Raw genomic sequence first — 24,308 nt, 5'->3', positions numbered from 1 at the left:
GTTGATGTTAATTCCCCGGCTTTGATAACCTGACTTGTAGCATGGTTATCTAAGAGGTTCACATCAGAGGAACGTGAGTGGACGATGTTCAGGAACTCTCCACTATTGCTGCAACTTTTCTGTAAATCTAAAATTATTATAAAATGAAAAGCTTTAGGGAATTCCCTGGCAGTCCAGCGGTCAGGACTCCACTCTCTCACTGCCGAGGGTCCAGGTTCAACCCCTGGTGGAGGAACTAAGATCCCAAAAGCTGCAAGCCGTGCAGCGCAGCAGGGCGGGGGGACGGGGGGGGTGGGGGGAAGCTTTAGAAAAGACATTTACAAGACACATGGGGAAATCTGGATACTGACTGGATTTTTTTTTTTTTTTTTTCATAGGCTAATGAGTGGGAGGAGAATTATAGCTATTTTAGGAAGGGGTGGGGATTTCCAGGAATTGGGCCACTGCCCACTTTTATTTATTTATTTATTTATTTATGGCTGTGTTGGGTCTTCATTTCTGTGCGAGGGCTTTCTCCAGTTGCAGTAAGCGGGGGCCACTCTTCATCGCGGTGCGCGGGCCTCTCACTGTCGCGGCCTCTCTTGTTGCGGAGCACAAGCTCCAGGCGCGCAGGCTCAGTAGTTGTGGCTCACGGGCCTAGCCGCTCCGCGGCATGTGGGATCTTCCCAGACCAGGGCTCGAACCCATGTCCCCTGCATTGGCAGGCGGATTCTTAACCACTGCGCCACCAGGGAAGCCCCTGACTGGATATTAAATATCCAAGGATCATTGCTAACTTTTTTAGATGTGATAATGTTGCATTATGGTTATCCTTTTTAGAAGGGAGTCTTTGTATATTAGAAGGATGTGGATGAAATGGTATGATATCAGGGATAATGAAAGTAACCAGGGACTTCCCTGGTGGCGCAGTGGTTACGAATCCACCTGCCAACGCAGGGAACATGGGTTCGAGCCCTGGTCCGGGAAGATCCCACATGCCACAGAGCAACTAAGCCTGTGCGCCACAACTACTGAGCCTGCGCTCTAGAGTCCGCGAGCCACAACTACTGAGCCCATGTGCCACAACTACTGAGCCCGCGCACCTAGAGCTCGTGCTCCGCAACAAGAGCAGCCACCGTGATAAGAAGCCTGTGCGCCGCAACTCGAGAAAGCCCACGTGCAGCAACGAAGACCCAATGCAGCGTAAATAAATAAATAAGAATTGGGTGCCTAACTCAGGGGACCAAGGTCATGTTGACGGCATGTACTCTTGATATAATGGGACAAAAACCTTCTTCACCTCTGTGCTCCTCCGACCTAAAATCTAAACCTCAACTAACCGTGAGAAAAACATCAAACGAAACTCAACCAAGGGATATTTGACAAAATACCTTTTAGGAGACGTATCTGGGAACGTGACCTTCTTTGGAAATGGGATCATTGCAGATAGAATCAAGTTAGGATGAGGTCATTTGGGCGGGCCTAATTCAGAGTAACTGGTGTCTCTGTAAAAAGAAAATTTGGACACAGACACACACAAGAGGAGATGGCCATGTGAAGACACAGGCAGAGACGGGAGGGACGCAGCCACAAGCCAGGGATACACAGAGCCACCAGAAGCTAGAAAAGGCAGGAAGGACTTTCCCCTAGAGCCTCTGGAGGGAGCACAGCCCTGCTGACACTTTAGTCTCAGACTTTGCCTCCAGAACTGTGAGAGAATACATTTGCGTGGTTTTAAGCCCCTCTGTCTGTGGTACTTCGTTACAGCAGCCCTGGGAAAGTAAAAGGATAGCTGACCAGCACTCCTCAAAACTGTTAAGGTCATCAAAAACGAAGTAAGTCTGAGAAACCATCACAGCCCAGAAGAGCCTAAGGAGACGTGATGATGAAATGTCGTGTGGGAACCTGGGTGGGGTCCCAGGACAGAAAAAGGACATTAGGGGAAAAAAGGAAATTTGTTGGACTTCAGTTAATAATGGGTCAATATTGGTTCATTAATGGAAAAAAAAAAGTACCATATTAATATATTAATAATACGGGAAATCAGGTGTGGTTTCATAAGGCAACCCTCTGTATTCGCAATTTTTCTATAAACCTAAGACTATTCTAAAAATTAAAGTTTATTTTTTACAAAGTAAAACAAAACAAAAAACCTCTTGATTGAATAATAGAATCTTGGCTTGGCCACCACCCAGGTGTTTAGCCTTAGTCAAATTATTCAGTTTTCTGTGCCTCGGTTTCCCCATCTGTAAAATGGGGGTGATGGGGTTTGTGCTACATGGGCCTGCCCTGAGGATGGTGGGAGACCAGGATCTGGGGTAAGTGGAGTCATCATCATCTCCATCAGGGATAGGTGGTGGCTTCTGCTGGAATTTTGGGTGAGTAGCAACAGAAGGTCAGCTCACATGTCCCCGGGGCCAGGGAGAGAGGTTGAACTCCACTTCCTGGCTCAAAGTGCACGCAGTCCCACACAGCTCTGTGTACCATGCCCTACACAAGTGGATGGACAGCAAGTAGAACTTTTTCCTTCCTTTGCCATGTTGCTACCCTGCCCGGGACAGACGACCTGAAATGGGACCACGCGGGGCAGGGGGTTGGTTGTTAAACAGGACGCCCCTAAGAAATCAAAGGTCTCCAGAATGTCATTTCTTTAATGTCCACCCTTCAAGGGGCCCCGCAGAAGGTGAGGGAATAAATACAGAAGGTTGTAAGATGCAGCACGCCCGGTCCCCAGCCTGGTAAGGAAGTGGGGCGGGTGATGCCTGTAGACCTCGGTTTCCTTCATCTGAAAACTGGGGCAGGACACACTTCGAGCCACGAGGCTCTGATACGGCGGCGTTTCCCGGGCGTCTCTTTCTCCTAAGAAAACGGAAGTCCCTGAGCTACGCAGACCTCAGGCTGGGATGCGGCTCCTTTCCGCTAGGGGGCGCCAGAGTCCGCGTCCCTCGGCATGAAGGACCACTCCCCTGTCCCGGGGCTGGTGCATCACCCCCAAAAGCGTCCCAGACCCCTGCCCAAGGGGGACATACCTGGAGGTGGGGGTCCTGAGAGAACCCCATCCACCCAAGTCCTGGATCCCCTGCTCTTTTCACCTTTTCCTGCACCCTGGCCTCTCAAAAGGCCATTGTGCTCCCTCTCCAAGGAGATACAGTGAATCGAGGAAAGGAAGACACAGAGGCTGTCCTGCTGAGGAGCGGAGAAAGGAGGAGGCGCCGATCGGCCTTCCACCCTGGCTCACTCGTGGCCCTTCTGCCACCTGGGCCTGGGGCTGGAGCGAAAGGGGTACCTGAGTTCGCTGAGCGTCAGCCCACCTCGCTCCCACCACCCGCAGGTCCCGCCTGCCACTCGCAGGTCTGAGTCCGGAGCGTTGGGCCTGGGTCACAGCAGGTTGATCTCGTCCAGGTAGCGGGCCAGGACTGAGTCCCGCACGTCCTTGAAGACCTTGCGGATGTTCTGTGTGTCCGTAGCGCATGTGTAGTGGCTGAAGAGGCGGCGGGAGCGCGAGCCCTTCCTGCCACCATCTGCTCCGTCCACGCAGCTGGCGTACATGCAGGTGTACATGTCCAGGATGAACTTCTTGGCTGCCTCCGTGTCCTGCTTCGGGCCTGGGGACAGGGGTAGGCAGTCAGGGCACACAGCTCATGGGGCAGGTGGGAGCCTCTCCCTCCTGGGACCAAGGTGGGCTCTGGAGACCCTGTCCCTGATATGGGCAGCAACAGGGCTGCAGGGACCACCCACCAAAGTGCCTGCCGGCCACCGCCATCTTCTGCCTTTCTAGCTGGTCACATGACTCAGGTCCAGCCAATAGGAGCATCAGGTATGTGTTCATGCAGGTCACATGACCTGGAATGGACCAATGAGACTGGTCTCTGGGACTTTGGGCAGAACTGTGTTAAAGAGAGACCCTCTCTCTTGGCTGGGCTTGGAGCTGGGGGGATGGGAGCCTGGAACTGCAGAGAAAGACATCCTGGGGAGGTGCAAATGGGGAAACCGAGGCCGGGGGGGGGGGAAGGATGGCCATCCTGGTGAGGCACACATGCGATTCCCCCCCACCATCTCTCATTCATATATATATATGAATATTAATATATATTCATATATATATATATATATATATATATATATATATATAAATGAATGACTGGTGTCCTTATAAGAAGACAAGAGACAACCAGAGACAAAGTCATGTGGTGACAGAGGCAGAGATTGGAGACATGCATCTACAAGTCAAGGAATGCTAAGGATTGCAGGTGACCACCAGAAGCTAGGAGAGGGGCTTGGAACAGATTCTCCCCTGGAGCCTCCAGAAGGAACCAACCCTGCTGACACCTTGATTTCAGACTTCTGGCCTACTGAACTGTGAGGAGAAAAATTTCTGCTGTTTTCAGCATCCAGCATGAAGGCTTCTGTTAGTTTATCCCCATTCTACAGAGGGGGAAGCTGAGACTCAGAGAGCTTGGGCAGAGGACAGAGATGGGTCTGGAACTCAGGCCTGTCCCATTGCATTTGAAACCCCACTGGCTCTAGGCTGGGGTAGGACCTGGACCAGCATCTCTCTTGGGAGCTGCTTTTGGGAAGTGAAGAGTATAGAAAGTTCTAGAACCACTCACCCTGGAAACTGGGGAAGTAGGTAGCCAGGTGGGAGGTGGGGATCTTCTCCTCCAGGATGTCAGTTTTGTTGAGGAAGAGGATGACGGAAGTGCTTTTGAACCAGGGCAGTTCCAGGATGGTGCCAAACAGGGCCAGGCTCTCCTTCATTCGGTTCTGGGTTGGGGGGCACAAGCAGGTCATTGATCCAGATGGCCAGCTCAGCCCAAACAGGAGCCCTCCCCCCACGTAGAGATGGGGCTGTCGGCCCCCCAAGCAGCAGCTTGAGGCTCCCCAATTCCCGCCCAGCTGGGTCTGAGGGTGGTGTGGCCAGCTGCCTATGTATGCCCGAGGTGGTTTTGTGCCTGTACTGGTTTGGGTAGTGTCCTCCCCACCCTCAAAATTCATGTCCATGTATGTGGAACCTAGAAAAATGGTACAGATGAACCGGGTTGCAGGGCAGAAGTTGAGACACAGATGTGGAGAACAAACGTATGGACACCAAGGGGGGAAAACTGCGGTGAGGTGGGGATGGTGGTGTGCTGAATTGGGCGATTGGGATTGACATGTATACAGTGATGTGTATAAAATTGATGACTGATTAAAAAAAAAAAAAATTCATGTCCACCTGGAACTTCAGAATTGAGACCTTATTTGGAAATAGGGTCTTTGAAGATGTAATTAGTTAAGACTCGGTCACACTGGAGTAGGGTGGGCCCTAAGTCCAATGTCTGGTATGCTTATAAAAAGGGGAATTAGGACACAAGGAAATGGCCACTTGAAGATGGAGGTAAAATGGGGTGATGTGTCTATGAGCCAAGGGACGCCAAAGATTGCCAGTGGCCACCAGAAGCTGGGAGAGCCTGGAACAGATTCTCCTTCACAGGGAACCAGCCCCACTGACACCCTGACCTCAGATTTCTGGCCTCCAGGACTATGAGACGATACACTTCTGTTGTTTCAGCTCCCCCCCACCCCCACGCCCGCCACATCCCAGTTTGTGGTACTTCATCACAGCAGCCCTAGCAAACTAGGACATCTCGTGTGGCTGGACTGGAGCAAGATCTGTGTCAGAATGACCTCAAATTGATTCTATCTGATTCAGTTTGAAAGTTGAAATTATAACATCTGACCCTTGGATCCCGAAACTGTCTATGGGAAACTTTAACCCTGAAAAGTGCACATGTCAGAGATGATAACGTGCCTGCCCTTCACGCAGGGGGTTAATTAGGAGAAGAGTTCACGAAAAGGAGAAGAATTCTGAGTAAAAGCAGGACATTGTCCCCATGACCCACATTCCCAGGACGGCTTACATTGTGCTTCGGGGGTGGGGGTGAGGGGTGGGGTGTGTGTCTTGAGGCTCGAGTGTCTGACTCTGTGTGTGTGTGTGTGTGTGTGTGTGTGTGTGTGTCAGGGTCCTGGCCTCACAAATGCTTGTAGATCTGTGTGTTGGGGTTCAATGGTCTGACCACAAAAGAGTGGACGGTGACGCTCAAAGCCAAGCCAGACACACAAAGCTCCACTCAAGAGTGCCTGCTCAGCTGTGGGTCCCCGGCCCAAGATGGGGATAAGAAAAGCAGGGGAAATGGTGCCCCTGCATCCATCGTGGCCCCTCACCTCTTGGTTGTTTTCCTCCAGACACTGGTCGTATTCACTCAGCGAGGCCAGGTAGATGAGGGCGATCACATTCTCGAAGCAGTGGATCCACTTCTTGCGTTCTGACTTTTGGCCCCCGACGTCCACGATCCTACCAGGAACAACTCCCTTTCAGAGTTCAGGCTTAATCGGGACCCGCGTGACGAGGCGTCCCAGACCCCGGTCATGGCTGGGACATGCCATGAGCAATATTAATAGCAACAAGAATAGATGCCAGCCACCTTGTGTATTACAGCATTTCACCCCATGGAGCAAGTATCGCTATTATGCCCATTTTACAGATGAGGAAACCGAGGTATAGGGAGAGAGGGGACTTTCTAGAGCTTCTACTACACTGGGCTGCCTGATTTCTACCCCATGGTAGAGGACAGCTGGTTGCCCTCAGTCTGCCCTGGTTCTGGCTGGGTGACAAGAGGGAAATTGCGGATCATCTCCAGACCTCAGTGTCCCATCAGCTGTGTTCTGGCTGACTATGGGAGTGTCGAGTGGCCACACAGATGGGCAAACGTCATCCCCTCTGTGTGTGGCCCAGGGCAAGGGTTTGCCTCCACCCTCCCACACACCACAGCAAAAGCCTGGGCCCTCCTGCCTTCCTGTTCTCTCTTCTAAGAAATGTGGGTTACTGATAACAAGCCCTGTGTCATTTCCCCAGGGATGGGACCATTACTCAGGCAGCTGGTAGGAAATACCAGAAGCCTCAGAGCAAGAAGAGACTTGCCCTGCTGTACAGGAGGAAAGTCCAGGCTGATGCCTGCGGCGCCTGATTCCCGAAACCAGCCTCTCTCATGATCCTCAGATTCCCTCAAACCCCATATCCAGAGCGGGATGGGTGAAGCAGCGGTTGAGACTGGGGCTCCGATGGCTGAGATAGGTGTGGGGTATGCTACTTGCCAGCTCGGAGTCTCAGTTTCCTCTGAGCCCTCACCTTTGGCCTAAGAACGGACTCAAGTTTCCCCATCTGATAATTCCCCTCCTCAGCCCAGCCTTCCTTCTGAACTTCCCCAACCACTACTTTTACTCCTAAACTTTTACCAACTCACCTATCCATCTATTCATCCATCCAACCAATCACCCACCCACCTATCTATTTGTCCATAGGTCCACATACCCACCCACCCATCCACCCATCGATCCATCCATCTATCTATCTATCCATTCATCCATTCATACATACATACACCCACCCACCCATATACCCACCCATTGATCCATCTATCCAGCCACCTACCCATCCACGCATCCATGCATCTATCCCCCCACCCATCCACCCCCCCACCCATCCATCCATAAGTCCATCCATCCATCCATCCCCCCACCCATCCATCCCCCCACCCATCCATCCATAAGTCCATCCATCCATCCATCCACCCACCCATCCATCCATCCATCTTTCCAACCATCCACTCACATTTACAAACTTCCACTCTGACCTTCAGCTGATCATCACTAGTGAAGCAGGAGAATCAAACTCAGCCCCTAACTTTGAGGGGCTCTCCATCTAGTGGAGGAGACCCAATGCAAACAGATAAATTATGAACCTTCCTGCTAAGGACTATTGCAGAGGCCAGAACAACATGGGGCTGGGGGAGGGGGTGTTCAGGGAAACAAGGGATCAACATGGGTGGGTTGAACACTGCAGGGTCTCAAGCATCACCCTGCACCCTCCACAGCTCCCTGCCTAAGGTCACTGAAGATTCTCTAAAGGCCACTAAGGTCACTGAGGACTCTCTAAAGGCCAATCTCAGAAGTTGCTTCTCTCACTGTATTCTTCCTGACCTCTCCTTGGCCTTTGAAACTGACCATGACTCTGCATGGACCATCCTTTGCTGCACTGGCCACCCACACCTCCGGCTTCCAGCTCAGGCCTGTGTGCGCCCAGCCACCTCCCAGATGCCCCAGACCCCTCAGACCCAACCTGCCCCAAATGAGTTCATCATCTATTCTAACACCTCCCATCCCGCCACCACCACTGTGGCTCCACCATCTACTCTGTCACCTTGATGGGAACCCCATAGGGAGTCACTTTTGACTCTCTGCTCTAATTCCCATGCTCATTTCGTCCTGCCCATTCTACATCAGAAAGCATTCTTGCACCGTCCCCTCATTTCCATCCCCAAGGCCACTGCCCGGGCACTTCCCAACCCTTTCTGCCTGAACCATGGCTCCTGCCTTCTCCTGGGTCTCCTGACCTCCAGCCTCACCCCTCATTTGGGGCTGGGGAAGCTCAGAGGGTGAGCTTCCCCAACCCCAAATCAATCCCTCTGGTCTAGCCCTGACTGCACAGTCTCTGTCTCTTCCTTCCCATCACCTCCTAGCTCTAGTGAACTCCTATTCATTCTTCAATGCCCTAATACCAATGTCCCCTCCTCCAGGAAGACTTACCCTCCCAGAGCTCTGGGGGCTCAGTCTGGACTCCCCCAGGTCCCAGTCCTGATTCCATGGAGAGGCTGGAGGTGTCTGTGTCCAGCCTTGCCTCCTTCAGCCTGGCAGCCCCTTTGTGGGCTGGGACTAGGCAACTCCTACTCATCCCTCAGTGCCCCAGTTCCTTTGCCCCTCCAACAGGAGCCTTCCCCACCCACCAGGCTATGCGCTCACCGCAGGTTGGTTTTCTGCACGGAGAAGCAGTACTCGTTGATGCCGGTGGTGGGCATGCGGCTGCGGAGCACATCCTGCGAGGTGGGGATGTAGCCCTCCTCCGTGATGCGGTCCAGATTTGACAGGTAGCTGTGGAGCCAGAAGCCCTGAGTCTTGGCCTTGAAACCTCCCTTTGCTTCTCAGGCCCCCCACCCAGGGCCTGGTGAGGACCTTGCTGGGGGGAGGAGAGCCCCCGGGGGAGGGCCAGGATCTCTGGGGTCCCAGGTGGCTCAGGCGCACAGCCTAAGGCCATGGGGGCATGGGGAGAAGCAGCTTCATCCTCAGCAGCGTGACCCCAAGGACAGTCTCGCTGGCGTGGGCGTCACCCTGGGAAAACTGTCACCCCAGGTGTGTCACTGCCCCAAGAACAGTGATAGCCTGGAGCACTAGGCACCCAGCGTCGTACCCAGGACAGCTTCACTGCATGACGATGAACAGTGTCACCCCAGAAATGGTGTCACCCCAGGAACGATGTCACCCCAGGAACAGTGCACCCCAGGAGCTGTGTCACCTGGGGAGCAGCGTCACCCCAGGGACGGCCTCACCCCGGGGCAAGACCACCCACAGCATTCCCAGCAGTGGGAGCCGGCCAGCCTGGGGCCCCTCTGCCGGCTCCGATCCCTGGGACTGGGTCTCCTCTGGCTCCGCCTCGGCACCGCCTCGCGCTGGGCACCTCGACCCCGCGCCCGTCCCCGCGGACCCCAGACTCACTACACTGCCGAGTCGAGCAGGTGGAAATCGCGCCGGCGCTCGTAGCAGGCGCGGATGCCGGAGTCCCTCCACAACCACTGCATGGCCACGGCGTAGTGCTTCTCGAAGGTGGTCACCTTGTAGGGGTCCTGGCTCATGATCAGGTTGGCCCGGTGCTGGGGAGGGACGGACGGACAGGGGTGGGTCAGAGCAGCCGGGCGGGGCGGGTTGCCCTCCTGACGTCTCCACCCCCTTTCGTCCCGGCGTCCATCCACCGAGGGCGGGCACAGGCGGAGCGCACGGCGCGAGGGGCCAGCAGGGGCTTGCGTGCAGGGAGTGCCAGTTCTGGGTGGCCCTGCCTGGGGCAGTAACCTCTGCTCTATCTGTCCTCCTTTCTTTGCACCGGAAGCAGGCGCTCCTGTTGTTCATGTCTGAAGATAGGGTCTTTACAGAGGTAATGAAGTTACAGTGAGGTCATGAGGGTGGCCTTAATCCAATGGGACTGGTGTCCTTGTAAGAAGAGGAGATTGGGACACAGACACACACAGAAGGATGACCATGTGAGGACACAGGGAGAAAACAGCCGTCTGCAAGCCAAGGAGAGAGGCCTCAGAAAGAACCAACCCTGAGGTCTTGGTGGTTGGGACCCTCATACACTGCTGCGGGGATGCAATCTGGTACAGCCACTGTGGAAAACAGTATGGAGGTTCCCGCCAAAATTAAAAATAGAGCTACTGGGAATTCCCTGGCGGTCCAGTGGTTAGGACTCCACGCTTTCACTGCTGAGGGTCCGGGTTCCATCTCTGGTCGGGGAACTAAGATCTCACAAGCCGTGTGGCATGGCAAATAAATAAATAAATAATTTTTAAAAATAGAGCTACTCTATGATTCAGCAATTCCACTCCTGGGTATTTATCCAAAATAATTGAAATTGGGATCTTGAAAAGATATCTGTACACCCAGGTTCACTGCAGCGTTATTTACAGCAGCCAAGATGTGGAAAGAACCTAAATGTCCATCGATGGTTGAATGGAAAAAGATAGATATATCTCGAATACTATTCAGCCTTTAAAAAGAAGGAAATTCTGAAACAGGGGACAATGTGGATGAACCTTGAAGACACCATATTAAGTGAAATAACACAGTCACAGAAGGACAGATCCTGCACGATCCCACTCTTATGAAGCATCTGGAAGAGGCAAGTTCAAGGACACAGAGAGTAGAATGGGCTAGGGGAAGGGAGTTGGGTTCGCTATGAATAAAGTTTCCCTTAGGCAAGGGGAATACGTTCTAGAGCTCTTCCTGATGACACTGTGTCCGCAGTTACTGATACTGCATCGTGCGCTTAAAATTTGCTAAGAGGATAGATTTCATGTTGAGTGTTCTTCACACAATAAAATAAAAATTTTAAAGAGAAGGGTGATGTGACACACAGTCTGCATAGCACCCCGGCCCCCAGCAGGGTGGGGCAGGGCTCAGGAACCAGTCCACCCTACTAATATTTCTAGAACAAAACGCCTGCTGACTCAGGACTCCTACCAGGCATCATGGGGTCCAAGGGAGAGATGGCTGAGCCCTGGGGGTCCACGGGGAACCTGCAAGTCGGGGGGGAGGGGAGGGTGGGTACCTGCTGGTGCTGAGCTGTCTGGAATGCAGACCAGGATCCCAGGAAACCTTGGAGGAGGTGGTTCTTAACAAGGACTTGGGGGATCTGAAGGGACACAGTCCCACCCTGAAGTCCTAAGGAACCCCCTCCCAGTGTGGCGCCCATGTGGCGAGACCCGGGATGCTCACCTTGTTCTCGGGCCAGCTGAAGGGGATCTGCAGCCGTTCCATAGCCTCAATCATGGTCTGCATGGACACGAAGATGTTCTGGTAGACCAGGGTCCGGAAGCTCTTGCGGTCCTCCTCCGAGTAGCCCGCCCCGTGGATGATGCGCATCTGCTTGATGAACGTGCTCTTCCCGCTCTCGCCGGGGCCTGGGGAGACGACTCTGCGGTCAGCTCGGCCCTCCGGGGCTCCCGCCACCCGCCACCTCCAGCCACTAGGGTTCAAATCCCCGCTCTGTGATGCTGGGTGAGCAGCTTCATGGCTCTTGTGTCTCGGTTTCCCCACCTGTGAAACGTGGTTTGCTGGGTGGACGTGAGGGGTAAACTAGTTCATTAAAAGTTTGTCCCAGGAGGGGCAGCAAACCACGGCCTGCCGGCTGCTGTTTTTGTTTTTATTTTTTGGGTCTTGTTTTGCTTTGTGTTTTTGTTTTTTTGCCACACCGCGCGGCTTGTGGGATCTAAGTTCCCCGACCAGGGATGGAACCGGGGTCCCCTGCTGTGAAAGCGCTGAGTCCTACCACCAAGGACCACCAAGGAATTCCTGACAGCTGCCTGTTTTTTCATGGCCAGCAAATTTTTACAGTTTGCATGGTTTTTATATTTCTAATTCTTTTCACCCTTACAGTTTTTACATTTTTGTAATGGTTACAGTTTTTGAATTTTTTAACGGCTGAAAGGAATCCAAAGATTCCTTTTTGGTGACACCTGAAAATGACATGAAATTCAGGTTTCAGGGTTGGTCAATAAAGTTTTATTGGCACATGGCCGTGCCTGGTTGTATACAAATTATCTAGGGTTGGTTTCTCGGGACAGCCACAGAGTTGAGTAGTCAGAGACCCTCTGGCTTGCAAAGCTGAAAAGATTTACCATTTGGCCCTTTACAGAAAAAGTCTGTGGACCCCTGGCTTAGAGTGTGCTTTGACATAGTAAGAGCTACATTCCTGTCCACTATTATTAGCAATAGTAGTCTTTACCATGATTATAATTACTATTATTATTATTCACTATAATAATTTCAGGTAGAGAAAGTTTTGTGAAGGAAATACAATAAGATAAATAGATAAAGAGTGATTAAGTGACTACTACAGCTAAGTGTCACGGAAGGCTTCTCAGTGAAAGTGACATTGGCGTTGAGATCTGATGGCTGGGAAGGTTGCTCTCGTGCCAAGATCTGGAGGAGGGAGCACCAGGCAGTGGATACAGCACGTGCAAAGGCCCTGGGGCAGGACCAGGCCTGGTGTGTTGGAGGAATAGCGAGGAGGCCTGTGTGTTTGGAGCTGAGTGAGCGAGGGGGAGAGAGGGAGGAGGTGAAATTATGATTGTGGAAGGGGTTCTAAGGAGCTGGGGGCTTTGAGTTAGGCTGGGTAATCTAGGAGGGCCTCACTGAGGAGGTGACATCTCATCTGAGACCTGGCAGATGACAGAATTCATTAGAAGAGAAGGGGGAATAGCGTTCCCAACAGCAGGCACAGTACATGCAAAGGTCCTGGGGCAGGACCATGCCTGGCATGTTGGAGGAACAGCCAGGAGGCCTGTGTGTCTGGGGAAGAGTGATCGAGGGGGAGAGAGGGAGGAGGGGATGGCAGGGAGGGGACGGGGCAGGTCATGCAGGGCCTTGTGGGCTGTGGGGAGGACTTGGGCTTTTACCCCGAGGGAGGTGGGAGCCTGGAGGGCTGTGGGTAGAGGAGGGGTGGGGCCTGACCCAGGGGCTCACAGGTGGCCCCTGGCTACTGAGGGGAGGGCAGGTTGGGGAGGGGTGAACCCAGCCAGATGGGAGTGTTCTGGTCCAGGCTGGACCCAGGTGGCCGCATGGAGCTAGAGAGAAGAGGACATATGCACAAGATATTTGGGAGACAGAATACACACGACCTTGCTGATGGACCAGAGTGGAGAGGGGTCCTTGCAGGCTCACCTACAGAATCTCCAGGGCCAAGTGCTGGATGAAACCACAGGGCCCTTCTGAGTGCAGGGTCGCACGTCAAAATGCCAGTCATGGGTCTGGGATAATAACACTAGAAGCTTTGGAAGCTCAAAGAGCAAGGCCTGGCTCCCTGCTGTCTGAGCCCCAATATCTCCCTTTCTGAGTCTCTGTTTTCTCATCTGTGAAATGGGCATGATAGCCAGGCGGGAGGTGCGGGGCCGGGAACCACCTGCAACACCTTGTCACCCTGCCGGCTCCTGGGGGACACTGGTGTGGGGTCCCTCCAGGGATGGGGAAGGGGACTCGTGCAGGAGGAACTGGGACCAGCAGCAAAAAAGGGAAGGGGTGCCCTGGCTGGAGCCAGAAAGAGGAACCAGGAGCAGCGGAAACACAGCAGGGAGGAGGCGGGGAGTGTAGGAAGCGGCAGAAGAGGGGGTGGAACCCTCCTGTACCGCCCCTGGGGGGCTCTCGCCCCTCCCACTCCCAGCAATTCTGAAGGCAGTGAGGGCAGGACCCAGCGACACCGCTGCACTCGAGATCCAAGGAAAAGAGTCGCTTTTCTATGGCCCTGAAGGACATTCATGGGGAAACTGGGAATGCCAGCGGGACTTGATGGTGACGGGATTGCATCACATGCATCGCCTGCTCACCACTGCCCTGGGGGTCTTTGCTTTTTAGTGGGACTCAAGCCCACTGAAGTATCGGGGGGGGGGGGGGGGAATGTGTCAGGGCTGCAACTTTACTCGCAAATGGTTCCGATAACAATGAATACGTACATATTAAATATAATATATAAATGTATAGCAAATAAACTATAGCTATGCATTATGTAAATTATAAGTATATACACATATACTTATATATAATGTGTGTGTGTATACATATAGAGAGAGAAAGAGAGAGAGAGCAGGGTGGGATGGGATAAAGGGCATGTGGTAAAATGTTAACATTTGCAGAAGAATCCGGTGCAACTTTTTTATAACTCTGAAAGTATTTCAAAATGAAAACTTAAGAAAGGGAAAAAAAAAGACCCTCAAAGGGCTTGCCTGGTGGTGCAGTGGTTAAGAATCCGCCTGCCAATGTATGGGACATGGGTTTGAGCCCGGGTCCGGGAAGATCCCACATGCCATGGAGCAACTAAGCCCGTGCGCCACAACTACTGAGGCCGTGTGCCACAACTACTGAAGCCCATGCGCCTAGAGCCCGTGCTCCGCAACAAGAGAAGCCACCGCAATGAGAAGCCCGCGCACCACAATGAAGAGTAGCCCCCGTGTGCTGCAACTAGAGAAAGCCTGCGCGCAGCAACGAAGACCCAACGCAGCCAAAAATAAAATAAATAAAATAAATAAACTTATTAAAATAAAAAAACCCTCAAATGCCATGTGAGATGCTGCGTTGGAGGCTGGAACAGAAAAGGGGCCGTGGTGGAAAAACCAGTGAAATCTAAAGTCTGGAGTTTAGTTAACAGAAATGTAGTGGTACGGGTCCCACATTAATATCTCAGCTGTGATGAGCACACGGCACTTATGTAAGATGTCATCACGAGAGGAAGCTGTTCAGGAGGAGACGGGAGCTCTCCGGACTATCTTTGCCACATTTCTGTCCATTGAAAATGATTCCAAAATAAAAAGTTTCCTGCAAACAAACCAACAACAAACAAAAAACGCCCCACAGTTCCACAATCTGAAATGCTTCAGTAAGGAGCCACGTGTGTCTCAGATTCCTTGGATTTCAGGACGGGGATACATCAAACTCAATAAATATTCCTGCAGTAGAACCTCTGACTATCACAGTCAGTGAGATAAACCCACAGCCTCGCCTCCCACTGGGAAAGCTGGGGAGACGGGCTGGTCTCCGGAGCTTCTGCTATTTGGAGGTGGAAGAGGTACCGTAAGCCCCCCTGTCCTCCTAGGGTGCCGGGGGGGGGGGGGGTTCCACACGCACCAGCTCGCCCGAGCCCACAAGAGGAACGGCTCTTGGCTCCACATTTCATGTGGGGAAACTGAGTCCCAGATTGGTTGGGTCATGCAGCTGGTGGGTGGCCAAACTGGGACTCAAACCCAGTTCTGAGTCCAGAGCTCACGGGCTTTTTAATAATCATTCCGGGGAGTTCCCCAGGCACTGCCTGAATTATCGTCACTAAGATTCCCACCGTTTTCCCATTCACAGTGGAGATGTGGGGGCTCAGAGAGGTGAAGTGACTTTCCCAGGGTCACACAGCTACTGGAAAAGCAGAGGAGTAAACACAAGCCCTTGTGGATCCTTCACCTTCATCAAAGTATCAGTTCATGTGATGTTTCTACGGACGCTCAGAAGCTCGTCGGCTCCTCTGGGTGCTGCCAAGACGGCGGTGAGACCTACGGCAGGGGGCTGCACCCTTTGACCTTCGTCTGGGTTGCCCCCAAAAGTGTGGAGAACAAAGAATGATCTCACCAAGAAACAGTTAATTTTTATTTATTTATTTATTTTTGGCTACGTTGGGTCTTCGTTGCTGCGCGCGGGCTTTCTCTAGTTGCAGCGAGCGCGGGCTACTCTTCGTTGCAGTGCGCAGGCTTCTCACTGCAGTGGCTTCTCTTGTTGCAGAGCACAGGCTCTGGGCACGCTGGCTTCAGTAGTTGTGGCACATGGGCTCAGGAGTTGTGGCTTGTGGGCTCTAGAGCGCAGGCTCAGTAGTTGTGGCACGTGGGCCCAGTAGTCGTGGCGCACGGGCTTAGTTGCTCCGCGGCATGTGGGATCTTCCCGGACCAGGGCTCGAACCTGTGTCCCCTGCATTGGCTGGCGGATACTTAACCACTGCACCACCAGGGAAGTCCGCAACAGTTAATTTTGTTGAGATGCACCGATTTCTTTTCTTTTTTTTTTTCCTCTTCTGTTTCATTAAAGAAAAAAAAAATCCTGGTCGCCACCCACAGCTTGGGTTTTGTGACTCACAAGTGGTTCACAACCTGAAGTCTGAAAAACTCCACCTTTGCAGCTGTGACTGTCCTGGAGCCACTGAGGAATCAGGAGCCTCTCTGCTCCCCCTCCTGATGTGGTTCAGGAATCCCCCCAAGTGGGGCTGGGGGCTGCGGGGAGAGCTGTTTCCACCTGGCGCGTCCTCGCAGCCCAGAAGGGAAGTGATTGCTTCCTCCTGGGAATGGGTGAGGAAGTGGAAACTCGCAGAGGCCAGGAGCCGTGACAAGCCCCAGGCATCGCGAGACGCTGTGCGCCTCCTTCCATGGGCGATGGCAGTCCCAGCCCCGCCGTCCTCCCCCAGGAAACTGGGCCACTGGGACACAGGGAGCTGCCTGAGAGCAGACAGCTCATCTTCTATGCCCAGCTCTGCCTCAAAACTGGCTGCAGACCCCAGACCCATCCTGCCGCCGCCCCGGGCCTCAGTTTCCCCATCTGTCATTGGGGTTCTGTGGAGGCACATTCACAGGGCAGTCAAGCGCTTGGACTGTGGAACCAGAATTCTAGGTTCCGATCCTGGTTGTGTGACCTTGGGCAGGTCGCTTCACCTCTCTGAGCCTCGGTTTCCCCATCTGAAGTGGTTCCTACCTCACATAGTATGGACAGAGCTGGCTCCTTTAATTGCCTTATTCTGACTCTTCCCCCTCCTCAACGTGGTGACCACTTCCTGTCAGAGACAGACCCCCAGCCCCTTGGCCTTCTTCCTCCAAAGGGTCAGCCACCTCTCAGAAAAGAAAAAAATAACTTTTGGATTCAATTCCTGTTTTTAAGGAGGGCAGGTGTGGAAGCAGCCCTCAGGGCTTGGATGGGGTATTGAAACCACAGTCCAGCGGGCTGTCCATAGGGCCACCATCTGTGCTTGGACACGTGGACAACCTCCCCTCTCCCCTCTCCCACCCCTACCAGCAGAAGTGGCTTCCTGATATGGGACTGGCTGTGCAGTGGTCAGTGGGGCAAGGGACTTTCCTAGCTCCAGGAAGATATGGTACAGCTCTGGGGAAAATCACCCCTGAAACAGGATTCATTCATTCATTCATTCATTCACTCATTTATAAATCATGCATCGGGTATCTACTCTATGTCAGGTCACCGTACTCCTGAAATAGATGCTGGGGACACAGGAGTGAATACGATGGACATGGTCCTCACCTCTGTGTTGCTTGCTGTGTAACTGGAGAGACAGACAATAAACAAGGAAACAAGAAAACACCTGAGAGAGCGCCAGCGAGTGAGTGGTATGAAGAAAAATCAGGCGAGAAAGAAAGATGGGGCTGACTTTGAAGCCCGGGAAATCAGGGAAGACTTCTCTGAGGAAGTGACACTTGAGCTGAGACCTGCCTTGAGTGAAAGGAGTGAGAGCACCAGCCATGCAAAGGCTTGGGGGATGCTGAGAGCCCTTGGCAGGGAGAATGGCAAGTGCAAAGGTCCTGAGGTATGGTTAAAGAAAACCTGAGGGACTTCCCTGGTGGTGCAGTGGTTAAGAATCCGCCTGCCAATGCAGGGGACACGGGTTCAAGCCCTGGTCCGGGAAGATACCATATGCCGCGGAGCAGCTAAGCCCGTGGGCCACAACTACTGAGCCTGCGCTCTAGAGCCCACGAGCCACAACTACTGAGCCCGCATGCCACAACTACTGCAGCCCACGCGCCTGGAGCCTGTGCTCCGGAACAAAGAGAAGCCACCGCAATGAGAAGCCTGCACACCACAACAAAGAGTAGCCCCCAATCGTTGCAACTAGAGAAAGCTCGTGCACAGCAACGAAGACCCAACGCAGCCAAAAAATAAATAAATTTATTAAAAAAAAAAAAAAAAAAAAAAAAGAAAACCTGAGATGTGCAAGGAAGTATCACTAACACTGCCACACCCCTAGCCCAACAGGTCAAGAAAAATGGAGCAAAGACAAAGAATGAGAAAGGAGACATCACTACAAATCCTACAGACATGAAAGGATGACAAGGGAATGTTATAAACAACCTTATGCCTATACATTTGACAACTTTGAAGAAATGGACAAATTCTTTGGAAGATACCAATAACCAAAGCTCACTCAAGAAGAAATAGCCCTATTTATTAAAAAATAGTAAATAACATATATATACTAGCCTAGCTATTACAGAAAGTGAATAGAGATAGCTATGAAATTAAATTCTTAATTAAAACCTTCCAGGCTCAGACAGCTTCATTGGGGTCCCATGCCCCCACCCTCTCCTCTCTCTCCACCCCTCAGGGCTGCCCCTTCCCACTGAGCAAGAGAAGAGAGAGGACGGCCATCCAGATGACCAGGCTTTTTGCCCCAGGACAGGCGGATGGGACTTTGGAACACTTCCCAGGCCCTTGCTCAGGGCTCAGGCAGTCTCAGGAGACCCTCCAAGGCTGGCATCCCTGGGCTTAGGCCAGCAGGGTCATACACAGGGCAAGGTGGCTGGGAGAGTGGACACACATGGAGAAGAAGACATGAGGTCTCAGAGGTCACAGCCTCAGAGCTTTCCAATCCACCACACCGAAGTCACCCCCACTCCCTCACCCTGTTCTATTTTCCTCCTGTTCTTCCTGCTGCTGGAAATTATTTTACCTGCTTATTAGTTTTGGGGCTTAACGTCTGTCTCCCCCACCGGAAGCTGAGGTCCCCAGAGGCAGGGACACGCCCCATCTCCTCTGCCGCTGTGCCTCCAGGAATTACTCAGTAGTCTTGAATGACTGAACCGATCAATCAATCAATCAGAGGCACATGGCAATGCTCTCTCTGCCCACACGACTCGTGCTGATAAACCACCAGAACCGACCCAGCCCTCCAGAGGGACGGGAGGGTCTTGGAGGGCGAGGCTGGAGCTCCCCGGGCTGTGCGGCTCATTCCCTTCCTGTGACGCGGGAGCCGCTGGGACGGGCCGGGCCTGCCCGACAGAAGCCAGGCCACCCGGCCAAACCACCTCTGCTCCTGCATACGCCCAGGAGATGGCCGGGCTGCGGGACGGACGGGCCCACAGCTCACCCCTTGGGACTAGGAGCCGGGCCTCAGTCGACTCATCCTGAAAGTGGGCTCCCAGGCTGTCCCGCCCGGGTGGCCGCGGACTCACCGAGCAGCAGCAGCTTCAGCTCCCCTCGGTCCCGCTTCTTCTCCTCCAGGAGGATCTTGTTGATTTCCTGGTCGATCCGGGCCGCCGACTTCTCGTCCTCGGTCAGGCACCAGGGGCAGCAGCGCCAGGTCAGCGAGCGGGCCATGGTGGGACCTCAGCGGGCAGCAGGCGGCATCGCCCCCGCCCCCCCCTTCCCCTCCCCCCGGGAGGCACCCCGGCCCAGCCGCTCCGGGGAGGGCTTCTGACAGCCGGCGGCAAGAGTCTCCCTCGTCGTGGGGGTCGCCCCCCCCAGGGACCCCCGGCTTCCCGGCCTTGGGCACCCGGCGGCCCAGCTCAGCGAGGCCTGTGCGGGCGGGTCAGGGGTGGAGGAGGAGGAGAGGAGATGCCGGCTTAGGGCTCCCCGCCCACCCCCAGACCTGACCAGCCCGGCCCGACAGGTTGACGGCAGTAGAGCGAGAGGTGAGGTGGGCGCCCCGGGGGAGGGCGGGGCGGGGAGGAAAGGCCCAGCCGTCTGCAGTCTGGGTCTGCGCTGGGCCTCCTTCCTCATTCTGGAGAAGGGGTGGACCCTGTCCTCCTGGGCCTCTGACGCCGGCCCCGGCCCACCCACCTCTCCCCCTCCTCTGGGCCAATTAGAAGCAGTCATCAGAATACCCCACAAGATCTTTTTTAAAAGAGCAGCCAAGGCCCGGCGGCACCTACTGTTTTAAGCGCTTTTGTGTATTGGGGGGGGAGGGGGGTGGCCATGCGGACAGCACCCCAAGTTCCTTGCCATTCCCGCTGCACAGATGGGGACATAGAGACACAGCCAGGCAGTGACAACCCCCGGGGAGCCTCTCCCACCCGTGGGGCCCCGGTCTCAACTGCAGAGCTGGCAGCTTTGGGACTGTGGAACCGGGCCATTCATTCTTCTTGCAAACATTTATGCGGCGCCAACTGTGAGCCAGGCAGTCTACGCACAGCAGGGACCCAAATGACGAAAAACCCAATCTCCCTGCCTTATGGTCTAGACAGACAGATAAAGAAATACCTTAAATATATGTATATCTGAGCCTATCAGATAGCCATAAATTGTGAGAGGAAAATAAAGCTGGGAAGGGGGATGGGAGACTGGGGGGGGGGCCTCATGTGTGGCTTGAAACAGGGGGTCAAGGAAGGTCACTCTGAGAAGACAGGCATTTGGGACCAGGAGGAGAAGTCGGATAGGCAGCCTGGACATAGGGGGGAACTTGGGAGTCAAGCCCGCATCCCAGCAAGGCCATGAGGCCCCCGTTCCCTGACGGCTCAGCCCTCAGGACATTAGAAGCAGGAGGGGACACAAGGGTGGCTGTGTAGCTGCGTCCCCACAGAATGTCTCCAATCCAGCAGCTCTATGCCGTGTTCGGGGACAGAATGCTCTTTGAGAGGTTCTAGAAAGCTCTAGAAAGTTCCCGAACACCCCTCCCCTCCCCCCCCCAGAGATACACAGAACCCAGGAGACTCCGGGCCCCTCCCAGAGGCACTGGTGAGGCTCAGAGAGGGTGTGTGCTGTGCCTGAGGTCACACAGCCGCAACTGTCTCCCTGTGCCACGCCCCAGACGACACCAATGCGGTTTTCTTCGCTGTTGATTCATAACGACCAGCAGATGGGAAGTTCGATAGGGGCCCCCTTGGGTCACTGGCTCCTGGCAGGCACTGCCCTGCCCAACCCCGTTCCCACCCCCCGACCGGATGGCCGTGAGGAGGGGGTGCTCCCCGGGGCCTGAGGCCTGGGTGACTTCCCACTCCCGGGCAGGTGAAGAAAAGCAGAAATAATAATGTGGGCCACACAGAAGCAGAACGGAGGTAACCAGCTTGGCAAAACCCGGAGGCCAGGCTGAGTCACAGACTGGAAGGTGGATGGCGGGGCAAGGCCAGGAGCACCTAGGGCCACCCCGCTGTTTCCCAAAGGACACCAGGCCCCTAACCCATCACACAGGGCCAGGGCGGCAGGCCGAGGTCTAATACCTTTCTTGGCTCCCGCTGACCTCAGAAAAAAAAAATCCAGGCGCCTTGATTCCCCCTCCTCCAGGGCCCATACTCTGTGAATTTCTTCAGCCTCACAACAAGTCTTCCCACTTCCCCAAACAGGCGAGGAGCTGCTTCCTCTCCAGATGAGGTGCCATCCTGGCGGGACACCTGTCACCTATTAGTTCATTCGGGAATAACAGGGTGAGCTGTGTGTTTAAAAATACACACACACGGACCTCCCTGGTGGTCCAGTGGGTAAGACTCCACGCTCCCCATGCAGGGGGCCTGGGTTCCATCCGTGATTGGGGAACTAGATCCTGCGTGCTGCAACTAAGAGCCGGCGCAGCCAAATAAATAAATAAGTAAATTTTTTAAATATATATTTTAAAAAAATACACAGACTTCTCTGGCAGTCCAGTGGTTAAGACTCCACCCTCCCACTGCAGAGGAGGTGGGTTCCATCCCTGGTCGGGGAACTAAAAATTAAAATAAACACACACACACACACACACACACACACACAGAAAACACAGAAAACATGAACGTATAACCTAATAATTTCCTGTGAAACTGATACCCACGTGATCCCCACCCAGGCCAAGATTCAGGGTATCGTCAACCCCAGGAGGTTTCCCAGATACCCGTTCCAACAAGACCCCCTTCCTCCTGCTGGCCAGTCAGTACTGCACCAACTTCTATGGTATTTCTGGGTTTAGGGGTTACTTTTTGGTAACAAGATTTATTTTGTTTTTTGTTTTTTCAATTTATGTGGCTTGGTAGGCGCTTTCTTTGGTGTACGGTTTTGTGTTTTAACAAATGTACACAGTCATGTAAATTATGGCTAAAACAGCTGACAGAATATGGTTCTGTCACCTGAAGAACCCCCTCCAGGTACCTCTTTATAGCCAGACCCTCACCTGAGCCCTCACCCCTGGAAACCATCCATCTGCTCTTTGTTGCTATGGTTTTTTGAATCTTTTTGAGACTGTCATATACATGGAACCATACACTGTGTAATTTTTGAGACTGGCTTCTTTCACTTAGCATCTGAGATCCGTCTATGCAGTGGGGCATGTCAGGAGCCCTTTCCTTTGGACTCTTAGGTAGTTTTCTGTTGTGTGGGTGCATCACCCTTTATCTGTTCACCCGTAGAAGGCCATTTGGGTTGCTCCCAGTTTGGGGGTGACCACGAATAGTGCTGCTGTAAACATGCACTATAATCATCATGAGTGTTTGTTTCTCTAGGATAAATTTCTAGAAGCGGGATGGGTGGGTCATAAGGTAATTGTACGTATAACTTTGTAAGAAACGGCTGAATGGTTTTCTGGTGTGGCTTTCCCATTTTGCACGCCCATCAGAAATGCCTGAGGGTTCCCGTTTTTCCACCTCCTCATCAGCACTTGATATTGTCCGTATTTTTTATTTCAGCCATTCTAAGACATGTGTAATGGTACCTCACTGTGGATTTAATCTGCGTCTCCCTGATCAGCTAACGGTGTTGAACATTTTTGCATGTGTTTATGTACCATGTTTGTATCTTCGTTGAAGTGTCTGTTCAAATATTTTGCCATTTCCTTCAGTGGGTTTGTTTCCCTATTATTCTGTCTTGAGAATACAAGTCATTTATGGGATATGGGGTTTGCAAATATTTTTTCCCAGCCTGTGGTTTGGCTTTTCATCCTCTTAGATGTGTTCTTTGTGTTTCATTTTGACGATGCTCAATTTATCAGTTTGTTTTTCCTTCACGGGTCATGCGTACGGTGTTGTCGCTAAGAACCCTTTGCCAGACCCAAGGCCAACAAAGAAGTTCTCTGTTTTCTTCTTGGAGTTTTATTGTTTTACATTTTACTCTTCTTTTAAAAAAATTAATTTTATTTATTTATTTATTTTTGGCTGAGTTGGGTCTTCATTGCTGCGCGTGGGCTTTCTCTAGTTGCAGTGAGCGGGGGCTACTCTTCATTGCGGTGCACAGGCTTCTCATTGCGGTGGCTTCTCTTTGCTGTGGAGCACGGGCTCTAGGCACGTGGGCTCAGTAGTTGTGCCTCAAGGCTCCAGAGCGCAGGCTCAGTAGTTGTGGCGCACGGGCTTAGTTGCTCTGTGGCATGTGGGATCTTCCCGGACCAGGGCTTGAACCCGTGTCCCCTGCATTGGCAGGCGGATTCTTAACCACTGCGCCACCAGGGAAGTCCCCTGTCTGCTCATTTTACCAATTACTGAGAGAGAACTGTGGAAGGTTTGAAGTGTAATTGTGGATTTCTCTATTTCTCCTATCAGTATTTTCATATTTTGCTTCATCTATTTCGTGCAGACACATTTAGGATTATTATGTCCTCTTATGATTCTCTTATGTAATGTCCCTCTATATTTCCTCGCTTTTCTTTATCAATTTACAAGTGGATTAAGCATCCTTAAATATTGTGTTCATTGTTTGCCATTTTCGAACTTTCTGTGAATTCTGGTCTGTCTGGCTTCTATCACTCAATGTTTTGTTTGTGTCATAAATCATATTGTTACACGTGGTTGAAATTCATTAATTCTCACTGCATAGACTATTCCATTGGGTGAACAGCCCACCATCTATTTATGTATCCTTTTAGTAAGCGTTTTGTATTTATTTTTTTTAATTGAGATATAATTGATACATAACATATGCGTTTCAGCTGTACATCGTAATGATTCTATACTTGTATATATTGTGAAATGATCACCACAGTAAGTCTAGTTAACGTCCATTGGCACATGTAGTGATTTTTTTCTTGTGATGAGAACTTTTAAGACCTCCTCTCTCAGTTACTTTCAAAGTACAACAGTCATTTTTTGTTGTTTGTTTGTTTGGCCGTGCCGTGTGGCATGTGGGATTTTAGTTCCCCCACCAGGTATCAAACGCTTCCCCTGCATTGGGAGCACGGAGTCTTAACCACTGGGCCACCAGGGAAGTCCCAATACAGTATTATTAACTGTCATCACCATGCTGGGCTAGTCATTTATTCTACTGTTGAT

General features: G+C 52.5%; 1 protein-coding gene across 1 annotated transcript; it reads right to left on the bottom strand.

Moving 5' to 3' along the window:
- Nucleotides 1–2,620: 2,620 nt before the first annotated feature.
- On the bottom strand, nucleotides 2,621–19,852 carry GNA15 (G protein subunit alpha 15). The gene is made up of 7 exons (XM_059918816.1): nucleotides 19,323–19,852; nucleotides 11,341–11,525; nucleotides 9,568–9,722; nucleotides 8,818–8,946; nucleotides 6,184–6,313; nucleotides 4,590–4,743; nucleotides 2,621–3,584 (listed from the first exon to the last, which is right to left on the bottom strand). Exons 1-7 carry the CDS (start codon nucleotides 19,465–19,467, stop codon nucleotides 3,358–3,360), a joined length of 1,125 nt encoding a protein of 374 aa, XP_059774799.1. The 5' UTR covers nucleotides 19,468–19,852; the 3' UTR covers nucleotides 2,621–3,357.
- Nucleotides 19,853–24,308: the final 4,456 nt, after the last annotated feature.

This window comes from Balaenoptera ricei, chromosome 3 (genome assembly GCF_028023285.1).
Source record: "Balaenoptera ricei isolate mBalRic1 chromosome 3, mBalRic1.hap2, whole genome shotgun sequence".
Taxonomy (NCBI): Eukaryota; Metazoa; Chordata; class Mammalia; order Artiodactyla; family Balaenopteridae; genus Balaenoptera; species Balaenoptera ricei.
This window is presented reverse-complemented; position numbering and strand designations above follow the sequence as displayed.

Bases quoted from the DNA above. Each gene is read 5' to 3' on its own strand.
- GNA15 (XM_059918816.1), bottom strand. From the start codon at position 19,467: ATGGCCCGCTCGCTGACCTGGCGCTGCTGCCCCTGGTGCCTGACCGAG. The intron at 8,947-9,567 runs GTGAGTCTGGGG...CTGGCTCCACAG, and splicing joins CTGCTCGACTCGGCAGTGTA to CTACCTGTCAAATCTGGACC. The intron at 4,744-6,183 runs GTGAGGGGCCAC...CCCCCAACCCAG, and splicing joins TGGAGGAAAACAACCAAGAG to AACCGAATGAAGGAGAGCCT.